Below are 12869 nucleotides of genomic sequence, written 5' to 3' on the forward strand. Positions count from 1 at the left end.
TTCTGTGATCAAAATCCCTCCCTGCACGCTTATGGCTGATTGCTCTGAAAATATTACAGTAATAGCACCAAGGAAAATAGTCCTCACATTTCTTATGCTACCCTAACTCAGTGCCTGGCAGCCTTGTCAAGCCAAACAAAATGCATAATTCTCTCTAGGAAGGATAAACTTTTCATGGCAGTGTTATTTAGCTTAGTGTAGAGCTTCTCACATACACTCTGAGCTTTTCTCAGTGTCTGTCTTCAGTTAGCAGGATTAACATCTCCAGTTTTATCATTACTGGCTTATTTCATTTAGACCTCTGCAGGATTTCCCAAGCTCAGCAACAGCAACACTTTGTCTTAATGTTTATGGTGCTGCTGAGAACCACAGAGGTATGAAAAAGAATGAAGGATTTATAAAAAATAAGGATTTGTGAGATATATTGGATTTTAATTATTGTTTTATTCACACAACTAATGATACACATAGGTTCTATAATTCAGGATTTGACTGCAAAGTGAGGTAATGGGGGTATCTATTTGAGTTACTAGGGAACTACTACTACTCTGGGAATTAAGTTTAAACTAGGAGAGTGGATTTGTGATTCAGTGTTAGATGTTTCTTGCGTGGAAAGAATTATGTTTTTTGAAAGTGTAAGTGAAAAAAAAGAATATCCCCTTTGTAAATTGTGGAAGCCAAGGTAGGAGAGTAAACTAATCCATTTCCAGTTTTGTTCAGGGAAAGGGAAATCAGGTTTCTTTGTTTTTCTTTCATTTCTGAGCATCTTCCACCTTGTGTAGAAGGACAGGACAAATGCAGATTCCTGTGCTTTCAATAGGTGTAGCTGGCAGTGAAAAGTGACTGTGTGGCAGCTGCGTCACTCTTCCCAGATGTGATATACTGTCCTCTGCAAGCCAAACTATTAATCTGAAAAAGAAAAGGAGGGAAACCCAATAGCACAGAGTGAGAAAGAGATGTAGAACAATAGTAGGAATGAACAAAGGGCATAAATAGGGGAAAATCAGTCAACTTCTGAATTCACCAATGTTACATATGAGCTAGATTAGTTCTGTGGCACTGCCAAGGCAGTTCCCAGTGATATCTCTCTGGGAACCACGTGGTTATGCAGAAAGGGGAACAATTTTTTCAGACCAACACAAAGTAGTTGTAAATCTACTTTACAAAACGAAATTATCCTGTTGCCTCTAGTAACAACCTTTGTTGCTTCTTGCATTAGGCTTCTGTCACACCAACCAAAACAACAACTTTGGTGCAAATTAAGCAGCACTTCTCTGCATCAAGGGAAAGGCCTCATACCTGAGCCCGCTTGCAGAAGGCTTCCTGTGCCGCCTTCTTGTTCTCTGATTTGCCAAGCCATGCTGCCAGGGCAGAGGCTTGCAGAGCTCTCCCATATGAGAAGGTCAGTTTCCAAGGCTTAGGCAGGGGGGACTGATTCATGGCATTCAGGTTGAGAGAAGCCTCCTCTTCACTTTGACCTCCAGACAGGAAGCAGATTCCTGAAAGACAGAGGCCTCAAGACTTAGAAATAGGTTGCTCCATCTGCCACACTTACTGACTATGACAGAGAAGTCAGCGTATCACATGTAGGAGCAAGTCTAGTAAAACTGAAAGGGTTTTTTTTGTTGTTGTTGTGGTTTTTTTTTTTTTTTTTTACTATAAGAACTACTCAAGAATCACCAGGAACAGCAGCAGGAACAGTGCGGAGGAGAGTAGTGACAGTTGCTACAGCCACATCCTGAGGGGTGTACTTCTTGGGGCAGGAATGCCCAGCTGTCACCATGTTGGGTTTCAGTAGTGTTCCTTCCAGGTAGACATGATGGTCGTTCAAGGCCTTGTAGACAGCAGCCAGAACCTAATGATTGAAAAGGAGGATTGAATACAAACCTGTCCTCAAATCTTTACCTCAACCTGCTGTGGAAAGACAACTTATTCCTTGGAAGCGTGAGAAGATCAAATCACATCTCACTTTCTCTTAGAATTTATTACAGGAGGTGCAGTCCTAGAGAGCCCTGGAGAACTTCTGCAGTACCAGAATACCATTTTTCATTTTGGCAAGGATTGTCCCTGCAACTGAGGTACTGAACAAAGAGTAAAGCACTTTATGTATCTTTCTGAGGTCAAGAATGTTTATATTGAGAGTTTGAATGGAAATCCAAAAGTCATGGATTCTACTGCAAGTTTGCTTTTTGCTAATTATTTGATGTGAATTCATGTGGTGCAGTTTTGAAGGAATTTATTCTTTAAAAATGCTTGAGAGCAATACAAACTCTGTGTAAGAATAACTAGTGATTTGTGAGGGCAAGCAGAGAATAAGGAATCTCTTTACCTTTTCTGTGACATACTGGCAGCGTTGGAGATCGTGGTCACCATCAGGTAAGACTTCTGGCTCCACAATGGGCACCAACCCATTCTAAGGAAGAAAAACATGGGAGTCTTTGTAAGTGTGGAAGAAAAAACTACTTGCCATCCGTATTGTGTTTGGTGGTATTTCTTCTTGCTTTACTGCCCTTCATCCTCATCTTTCCCAAAACACCCCCAGAGATCAGCCTTTCAAGATCTCTCATCTGTTATCACAGGGAACAGCAAGGAAGGGGCAACAGAATCTCAAGAATTTTTTCTGGAGGGTAGATACCTGCTGGCAGATGCTGGCGTAACGTGCCAAGGTGTTGGCATTCTCTTGGATGGCAAGTTGAGAGGGTGTTGTGCTACTGATCTTCAACACTGCACGCCACTTGCCAAAGTCAGCACCATCTTTCTTGTACTGGGCACAGCGCTCAGCCAGTTTGTCAAGTCCTGCAGATGAAAGAACAGTGCTTCACTGAGGGGATAGGATACAGCTGTGAAACATGCAGTGACACCAGCCATGGCTGCATCTCCTGCTGAGTCGCACCATGGCTTTCACTCTATCACTCACAACTGGGGCTTCTGAGATCTCACCTTACCTTGGATGGTGGTTTCTCCATTTGTTCCTGCCAGAGGTGCAGTGCCTGCATCCAGCTGAAAAGACAGCAAAAATAGAAAGGGTTACAAAATGACAGGAGTGACCCAGAGTGGGTCTACCTTTGCACATTGACTGTGACTGAAATACAGGGCTGAACACACTACTAGTGTAAGGGAGGGAAGGGGTGGGAGAAAGAGGTGCAGCAAAGGGGAAGAACAGAATTGAATTGGATACAAATGGCAATATGGATTTGGCTGTAGTGGATGACCTAAGAGTTCTTTTAGCATGAAAGGATGTAACTCACCTTTATTCCCACCACCATCCCTTTTTCTTTGATGATAGCTGGAAATGGCTTTCCACTGCTGTCTTTCTGATAGAGTGTCTCATGGAAAAGGATCACTCCTCCAATGCTCTTGCTGATGGAAGCATCAGAAGAGAAGAGGATTTCTCGAAAAGCACGACGATTCTCCTCTGTGTTTTCCACGTTGATCCTCTGCAGCCTATTTCCCATGGTACCTAACAAAGTTGCCAAAGGGCAGGCAAATGTATCAGGCTTTGCTACCCTCCTAGCCACCATATATACTAAATAGAAAGAACTTGGGCTATAGCGTAGAGCTTTCCTCAACACACAGTTTGTCACCTTCTGCTGCTTCAGATGCAGCTCTGGGTAGCTGAGCTGTCCCTGATCAGTTAACAGTTTTTAAATGTTTTTTATTTACTCCACTGAATTCAAAGATGAACCAAAATCAAAAGTCTTGGGTATTGCAAATTGATTGCTTTTCGTAACTCACCGACTGATTCATCTGCGGCTAAGATCCCTTTTCCTGAAGCCACAATCCTCTGAGCAATGTCTGAAAGAGCCTTCTTCTGCTCTGGAGATAGAGCTGGGAACTGGTGGGTCATGGTGACTTATCTGTGGAAAAAAAGGGCAGTTATAAGATGAGGGCAGACTGAACAAACAGTCCACCTTAGACACTAGCCTTGAGTATGCCTATTGGAAGCTTTGTGCTTGTCCAGCCCATGCTGTTGAAGACATATGTCCAGAAATCTAGTGAGTTGTTCTTGTGTCTCTGGCAAAATCAGAACAGGGAAGAGCAGGAGCCACATCTAAACATATCTTAGTCAATCAGAAGGTGTGAATGACTGTGTATTTTATACAGATTTGCTTGGAGGCTAAAGGAAGGTTATGCTCCATCCCCTCCCCCCCAAAACAAATGTGTTGAATTTACAAGCAGGCACACTGCAGACGCTGCATAATTCTTTGCAAAGCACTTGCAGCCTGTTCGTTCTAATAAGAAAACCGACAGCTTTCACACAGTTTGCTTTGCTTTCCCCTTTTCCTAATAATTCTTCTCTCATTCCCTGTCCTGCCTTCACAGTATTTTCTACTTTGTCTGACTGCCTTTTCAGTTCTTCTCTCCTGCTTTGTTCTCTGATTCTCTCCTCCCCATATCTAAGGACTGTAGAGCATTGCTTACTCTTCATGAGAAGTGGGAGGTTAGTAGGATTCACCACCCATTTTTGTTTTCTCACTTCTGGTAGATGCTTACCAGATACACATAACCAACCAGCTCCTGAATTTCAGGATCTGTCTTGTTCTGACACCATATCTGATCTTAGTAAATCTCTCATTAAACAGGATTAAATTTTAGTTTAGCATCTGAGTAGCCCAAGATAATTCTCTATACACATGTGCTTGTGAGTCTGAGCTGGAGACTCTCTTTTCCTCTGTCATCATCTTCTATAGCTACAGGACAACCAGTCCACTAGCACATGGTACATCCATGAGATAAATCATTAAAAACAACACCAAAGAAGCACCTGATTAAAAACAGTGACTTGCTATGCAGACTGGTGAGGAACAACTCTATTTGTTCACAGCCTCTGTGAAAAAAGCTTGCAAATTGCAGGTACTCCAAAGTTGAATTAATGAATTACCAAACCAGTAAAAGGATTTCAGATTTACAGCTTGTAGTGTGCTACAGCATGAGCAGATGTATCCAGGTAATCTTTTGTCCAGCTAGTTGAGATACAAAACCATCACTCTAGTAACACTATTACGGGTTCTCTCTAGTAATACATTAAGCAACAAGACTTATGTCTCATATCTTGCCTGTTCCCTGTGCTTGCATAAAGATAGGAAAAAGGCATTTATCACCCAAGAACAGCCAGCAAAGCAAATTGCTGAAATGCAGGAGTATGAGGTTTCAGTGGTTAGTACTGGCCGAAATGTGTACTCTGAAAGACTGAACAATAAAATTTTTGCCACAAGGCAAAAATGAACAGTAAAACATCAGATTAATTCCAGTTCTCACGCAGGAATCTTACAGAGTGGAAAAGGATAGGTGGAGGCTTTTCAAAAGTCTCTGCAAAGTGATATGTAAAGGCCATGGTGAGTGGTTCACAGCTGCTCTGCTGAGCTACCGTGAGTAATAAAATGCACAGCGTGTCTCACTGAAATGGTGAAGAAGTGAAAGCAAAAGAGCAATTGTAAGGTGAGAAGTAGCTCCAAGGTCAAAAATGTTAAAAGACCCTGCATTTAGGATTTTATTTTTCTGTGAATCTCTGGTGAAGAAGGATTGCATGCAGGCTGCCATGGCTGGGCAGCCCATTTCATTCTTCCATGAAGGAATTTTATACTCAGTAACAGCATCTAGAATTGTCCCCCCACTAAAGTTTCTCAAGAACATTTTTTTTCACCCATTTTAGTCTGTCAGCTAGTATGGTAAATATCATAAGCTCAAGTTGTTTCACACTGATATGTGTGCGTACATAACAGCAACCATTCTCTTTGTGTCAACTGCTCAGTATCATTGTTTTTAAAAGGTGGAAGAACAAAGAAATCCTAAAACTGTGCTGAATGCATAACAACAGTCTTACGGCTACCTGGAGCACTGTGGAGCAGCTCCATAAACAAAGAAAGGTCTTTGTTCAGCCTCCAGAGCTGACCAGCAGGAAATAGAGGTGGGGAGAAAAAGGACTGCATAGTTGTAAAAGCAAATATCACACTGCTGAAGTCTCAAGTTTTCCTCCGTCACCATAATGGAGGGCTTGCAGTGAAAATGTATTTATGGATATCAGTACAAACACTGCATTCTGTTAGTATTAATAGAGAGAAAGAAAGGGCAGAGGCAAGCCAAACAGCAGAAGGAGAAAAGAAATTCCATTTCAGGTCATCTTTGAATCTTTAATATGTTTTCAATTTCTTTAATTTCCAGCTACCTGAAGTGACCATCATCTTCTAACCTCTCAGAAAATCTCACCTGGATCCTGGTTGGCAGATGGCTAAAGATCAGGTGAGCATCTGTATGTTTTTTTTCTCTTGGTGTCTTCATTGCCTATTTTTATAAAATTGTTTCCAAATGTGCTGGATCAAAGTCAAAATATGCTTTGTGTCCAGTGTGAGTGGCTTTGGCTGTTCATTTACTTGTAAACACAGTCAGCAACCATTCTTAACAGTTTGCAATACAGAGCACATGTGCATATCATTTACTGTGCACATAAGAGATTCTGTTTCAGAAGAGTGCACATGACAAGATTTGAAGACACAAAAGCTGCAGATATAGATAAAAACATACTGTTGATAGCAAAATGTCTTCAAGAATTGAGCCTGCCACATTTGGGCATGGCTTTAACTTGACTGGATTTACTCCTCTTTCACACTGTATGCGTTGGAGGGTCAGGTCCATAATGTGTCATGCACTTAATATTCTCTTTATAGTTGGTAAATCTACTGGCCACCTGATTACTTGGCCACTTGTCAAACTGGTAGGTTTGAATGGTTAGGTAGGCCTTCCTGACAGAGCACATTCTTATCTGGACCACTGAAAACACTCATCTGGTAAGACTGACTGATGTGCTCTGTTGCAGGGTGACCACACAGTCCAGCCTGAACAGGGAGTGGGAGGAGCCCAACAGGAACAGTATGGAGTTGAGCCAGGACAAATAGCCAGCCGCCTCCTGGCAGTGGTTCTGTTGGGGTCATTGAGGCTGAGGAACAGCACCTGGGAGACTGCCTGCCAGGCAGTGAGCTGAGGAGGGGCCAGCCACAAGGCACAGCAGTGCCCTGTGCAAGCAGAGCTGTGGCCTGGAGTGCCACAGGAGGACAAGGATTATCCCCCTCTGCTCAGAATGGGTTACACCATGTCAGGGTACTGCATCCACTTTCATGCAGCTGCAGTACAGAAAAGATGGCAGCAAACCAGAGTGAGTTCAGTGGATGCCACCAAGAATGTCTAGCTGGAGTCCTTTCCCTGTGAGAAGGCCAGATGGCTGGGGCTAGCTCTGCCTTGAGCAGAAGTAGCTTTGTGGGCACCTTTCAGCAGCCCTTGGTACCTTTTGAGGCGATCTGCAGACAGAGCCAGGCTCCTCACAGCTGTGTGGCAGGAGAGTGAGACAGCAAGCATAAAATGAAACTAAGGGAGATTCATAATGGATGTAAAGAATGTTCTTCGCTACTGGGACAGCTGAGCAATGGAGCAAGTTGGCTGTCTTCATCTTTAGAAGCTGTCAAGACCTGCCTGAAAAGCCATGAGCAGCCTGATCCAAGCAGGACAATAGGCTACATGCAGACCTCCCCGTGTCCTTCCAGCCAGAACTATTCTGTGACTCTGTGGGAGTACTTTGTTATGGAAGCTACAGTAGAAGCTGTGTCTCCTGCATGTACAATGAAGGATCTGCGAGGGAAGAACAAGACGTTGCTCTCTTCATGTTTGTGGTAGGAATGCAGGTTTTAATATAACAAAATATTTCATTTATAGGTGCTGAGAAATGAGACAAGGGCACAGGACAAGAAGAAATATTTAGACTGATGTCACGTAGAAAAAGCAGCATGTTTTCCCTTGATATAAGCTCTGAAAAAACAGACTTAATCATCTTGACATGTCTTTGAGTAGGTTGTGTTTTTTTTTTGTTTTTTTTTTTTTTTTTTTTTTTTTTTTTTGAGGGTGAGAGCATGCCTTGTCTGAGGACAAGCAGCAAATACTTTTATCTTGAAAGTAAGCCTCCCGTGATCCTTAGGTGAAAGTTCTCCCTCAGGGCTGGGCTCCAATCAGAGGAGATAAAAATCTGCTTCAGAATTAGCTGAGAAATCAAGTTTTGTGATGGCAGCAGGAGAGGTGGGGGGAGCAGGGACAAAGTTTCAGATAGACTAAGTTGTTTTGGGTGCTGGGCTCATAGGGAGGGTGATAGACTCAGTAAGGATCAGAGTTTGTTGACAAGTAATCTCCTGAGGCTGGCTGCTCACTGGAAGAGTTACAGCCCGTTGCAGAGGCATAAAAACAGTATTCCCAAGTCTGTGTTCTCTTTTGACTGGTTTTCTGCATTGCACAGTACCATACATTCCCCTACCAAAGAATCCCCTCAGCACTGCTGACAGTGAGCACAAATAATTACACTTCTGTCAGCACAGGCATTTGTCAGGACCAGCTGCATTCTCCAGCCATTCTTTCTTCTCCTTACAAAACAAAAATCCATGTACTACACAAGCAGATGAAGCAGTAGAAAGCAATGCCAATATATTCTTCCTCTAGTCCTCTATACTAAAGAATCACTCAAAGAGAATTAAATATCTAAACTAAGTTAGACAGCCAGTGGGTCACAAGGATCACCACAACGTAGCTGAGTGCTCACTTCTTGCAGGTTTTTTTCTGGAAAGTAAAAATAAAAACAAAACAGAACCTGACCGCCCCCCCAAAAGCCTTGCTCAGATAAACACCTTGACTCACAGCTGCTGATCAGTTACCAGCTCTACAGTTTAGAAACAAATAGCTACTTACTTGCCGTTGGACACTGCCTCTGCTTCAAGCTTCTGGTGAGGTGGCTGCAGGCGAAGAGACCCAGTCCTTCCAGTCGCTAACTTTTATAACATTCTTGGCAGGTTTTTTTGTTGTTGTTGTTGTTCTTTTTTTTGTTGTTTTTTTTTTCCTCCACTTCTTTATTCTCCCTCCTCTCTGGGCTGGTTGGTCAGATGTCCTTGCCCAGGATAGCTGATTGGCTGCCAGACAGCAACCACCTGCAATCATTGGACCTACTTGCTGTCCCTGCTTTTCCACCCACTTTCCCTCCCCCGTATATATAATGCAAGTTACGATGCTGTGAAACTGAGACTTTTCCAATTATTTCAAATTATTCCTCTTTCTTCTAAAACATGCCTGTGAATAATTATAAGAGAAAGCATAGAAAGTTTTTGCTGGGATCTGGGGTATAACTTTCAATGTAGGTTTAGATCTTCAGAAAGCTTATATTCAGAGAACTATGCTGTGCTGACAGGAAGATTAGAAACGAAAATGCAGAGCTTTGGGGCAGACCCTTCACTGGCATGAATTACTGTTACTCCTGAGGTTTCCTAAGCCCCATACTTCTACTGAAAATTTAGCAGGGAAACATGCTTTCACTTCCTGATTTATATGTGGAGTGATAAAACGTGATGTTATGATACCAGAATTAGAGAAACCACAAATACTGATTTTCTTTCACACAATAAGAATAATGGTTGCCAGAAGTAATATGCCTACTGGGAGAGGTATAAGTGCAAGTCTCCATGAAAAGCCCACTGAAATATCTTCTGCCTACATTACCAAGACATGCAGACTTTTCAGTTGCTTAGCAAGATTTTTCTGTGAAAAACACACACCATATATGGTGTATCAGCTTTCCATTTTGTATCAAATCATGCCATGGCCGTTCACCAAATCCAGACATAGGCCTGATTTTGTTTTCTTCATATTGCAGGTCCATATCCATGGGAAAAGTACAGTGTGGGGCTGTTTGGCAAACATCATACTGTCAGCAAGAGTATATTCTGTGACCTTGGACATTAGTATGTCTTTACTCCAAAACCCCAGTATTTGCCTGAAGAATGACGTAGTTTCTCCATTTGTTTGGCTCACATGGTGACACCTTTAGCCTTCACATGGACACAGTGAGATGACTGATTTCCACTCCCACTGAGCAGCACTATCTTCATTAGGGCTCTCGTTCCCTGAGCCTCTGTCCTAGAGCTGCATTCCAATATCCATGCCTGTGGGACATTTAAACAGCAAATGTGCTGCCAGGGTCTGCATTTCACAACAGTCAGCAGAGAAGTTTCTGAGAAAGCTGAGAGTGTGGTCTAACTGAGGGCCTCATGCTTGTTCTGTTTTGTTTAATTTTCTCCTCCCCGATTCATTCTTTGTTTTGGTGAAGAATGCTCTAGCACATGATACTGATAAGAAAGCTTTCCCTGCTCTATGTGCTATTTTTCCCACCCTAGCTAGAAAGGGAACTCCAATACGTATTGATTTCTGAAGCACAAACATTGAGCATCTTTTATGGATTAAAAGTGCTTTTATTGAAAAAAAAAAATCTAAAACTCTCTTGAGACCAAGAAGATGTTATATTGATAGTCTTCTTCAAGACAGCAGTGAAAACCCACGACTGGTTCTTATTATTCCCAGTTTGTTTAGAAGCTGTCGTAGACAGGTAAATACAAGGAAGCGTTTCTTTCCATGTGCTGTGATATAGACTGTGTAACTATAACAGAAAATCTGGAGAAGTCTTCCTGATAAAAATTGTCTGATATTTTAAAAGCACTTTAGGTAATCCCCTGTAGCCCCTTTCAGCTCTTCGTTCCTTTAGAATTACATATATAGTTTTTCCATACGGGAAGTGGCTAGTGTGTGGTTTCCATTTCTCCTAAGCCAAAATTCAGCACAGATAGCACTAGTATTACAAGTCCTAGCAGAGATTCTGAGCAAAAGAAATGTGAAAACCTCATGGCTGAGTTCCTCACTTAATTTAGGAATTGCAGCCATTTCATGTGGAATGATCAGTCACTCCAGATAATGTCACTGTAGGGTTCAGTGCTATTAACATGCAGAGCCATGCTGCAGGCTGCAATCCACAGAAATGAGTAGTGAAGTAACATTAAAATAGACTTACTGGAACAGAGCTCTGTAAACATAATTTAGGGATACTTACACCTCTGAAGTTATAGTGGTATTGTATCTCCACAGAAGGTAAGAGTAAACTGGCACAGTGAGGGGAATGCAGTGTACTTTCATTAAGCACAGAAACTACCCTGTCTCATAAAAGATAGCATTATCCACACAAACGTTTCTACAGCAAAATTAGTGCATCAGCCAAACTATAAACCTGTTTCACCTGGCTGGTGTTTGAACTTATAGTATTGTAATCTCTCTCAGCTTTCCAGTCACCTAACTTGTTTTGGAATTTTGTTTTTGTGTGTTTGTTAGTTTAAGCCTTTTTCAGAGTAACATAATGCAGCTATGGGGCTATAGATATATATCTGTGTCAATACCCTGGTAGAGGGCTACAACTGCTTCAAAAAAGATTGAATTTGTGGCTGTGGGCAGTTACTTCAAAGTATACATCACAGCACAGGAGGTCCTGTGTGGTCCTGTGTGGACTCTGGAGTTGAATTCAGTGATCCTCATAGGTTCCTTCCAACTTGGGATATCCTGTGATATTTCTTTCTCACCAACGTGGCATAGCAGAAGTGAATTTTGTGTTTGAATGGCTTGAATGTTCTGCCAATGTTGATTCTTTACCTGAAGTTACCATATAAAAGTTGACATAAGTATTCTGCATATTAAATTATTTTTTAAAGACCACCAGAATCTTTCTTTATAGGAGGCTGAAGCTATTATCTATGTTTTATTTTGTGGTTTTGCTTTTGACAGTGCCAAATGCATTATTTGCAGGCAGTGGATTTCTGCAGTAGAAGTCAATCTAATAGCTGTCCTTGCAATATGCTTGTAATATCCTTGCTTGCAGAGGCTCTGTCACTTCTGCACTGATGTTCTGAGTGAAGACTGTTGCTGGATGAAGTACTTCAAAATGCATGGAAAGCCTGGCTTAAAGACATCACATAAAAAAGGTTAGAATTGCTTACAGTTCTTCTGGTTGCTGACTGTGTTTTTCTGTGTGTCCAGCAGTATCATTCTGATGTTGATTTTCGCCTGATATTAGTATGCCTTTAAAATGAAAATGAGTAAACATGAAGACAGACAAGAGACAAATTGTACTGCACCTGAAAAATACTCAGGAAAAGAAAGAACTGGATGTAGAAGTTTCAGAGATTACATAACTGGCCATCAAGCAAAGGATCAACAACAAAACTAACTTAAAGCTTCCCTCTGCACTTTTGGAAATGACATAGTCTGAATTTTATCAAAACTTGTGTACGTGGTCAGAGCTATGAAAAGGTTTGAAATGAGGTGGAAAGAACTGCTGAAACTCAGAAGAATATCTGAGTTGAATATGCATCCACATGAAAAACACCTGCATCTGAGTGCCCCGGGAGAGTGCTGCCTGCGTGATGAGGTTAAAGTCTAATCAGAACAGATGAGCTGAGTGGAGTCTGCCTCCTCTTCACCTCTCTGCCTCGTGCTGGATGTTTCCTGTTTTCTGTACTCTACAGTCTTACCTAACTGTCTCAAAGTCCAGCTTGTTCATCCCTATCTAATCAGAGGTATTGTTTATTAAGTGATTTGTTTTCCTCATTCACCTACGCTCCTAGCCCCCACTGCAGAAAACCTGTCCTTTAACCCCACTGAAAGAAATCACCTGTATTTCAAGTTGCACAGTACTCATCTGTGTTTGCAGGCACGTTGTATGTGGAGGGTGACGGGCAGGGCTGGTGCAGGACTTCATTCAGGCCAGGGGGACCTGTTTGCTCTTCTGTCTTTTGGCTTAAAGCTGGGCTGCAACAAACATCATGGCTCAGAGTGAAATATAGGCAGGTGCATATCTAGGCTGTTATCAAAGCCCAAATGTTCACAGCCATTTCTATTCTGGGGACAGCAAATGGGGATACAACTTCAAATCAGACTGCCAGTGGTGACATTTCTGGGCTGTGCAAAATAACTGTTACGGGTCTTCTGCTGGTGTTGTGTAGGACAGGAAGATAAATGCAGTAATGGCA

At 42.1% G+C, this 12869-nt stretch overlaps 1 protein-coding gene across 1 annotated transcript; it reads right to left on the reverse strand.

Annotated features, from left to right (window-relative positions):
- Nucleotides 1–424: 424 nt before the first annotated feature.
- ALDOB (aldolase, fructose-bisphosphate B) lies at nt 425–8823 on the reverse strand. Its single transcript, XM_042822813.1, has 9 exons — nt 8722–8823; nt 3736–3857; nt 3249–3460; nt 2946–3000; nt 2636–2796; nt 2330–2413; nt 1681–1855; nt 1300–1499; nt 425–909 (listed from the first exon to the last, which is right to left on the reverse strand). The coding sequence occupies exons 2-9, from the start codon at nt 3845–3847 to the stop codon at nt 814–816; spliced, it is 1095 nt and encodes a 364-aa protein (XP_042678747.1). The 5' UTR covers nt 3848–3857; nt 8722–8823; the 3' UTR covers nt 425–813.
- Between the last annotated feature and the right edge of the window lie 4046 nt (nt 8824–12869).

Source organism: Centrocercus urophasianus, unplaced genomic scaffold, assembly GCF_019232065.1.
Source record: "Centrocercus urophasianus isolate 14NV4802_14NV808 unplaced genomic scaffold, USGS_Curo_1.0 seq_21, whole genome shotgun sequence".
NCBI lineage: Eukaryota > Metazoa > Chordata > Aves > Galliformes > Phasianidae > Centrocercus > Centrocercus urophasianus.

Coding starts and splice junctions, on each gene's coding strand:
- ALDOB (XM_042822813.1), bottom strand. CDS start 3,847: ATGACCCACCAGTTCCCAGCTCTATCTCCAGAGCAGAAGAAGGCTCTT. Junction 1,500..1,680: donor TGTTCCTGCTGCTGTTCCTG/GTGATTCTTGAG, acceptor TCTGTCTTTCAG/GAATCTGCTTCCTGTCTGGA. Junction 910..1,299: donor CCTTCTGCAAGCGGGCTCAG/GTATGAGGCCTT, acceptor TTTCTTTTTCAG/ATTAATAGTTTGGCTTGCAG.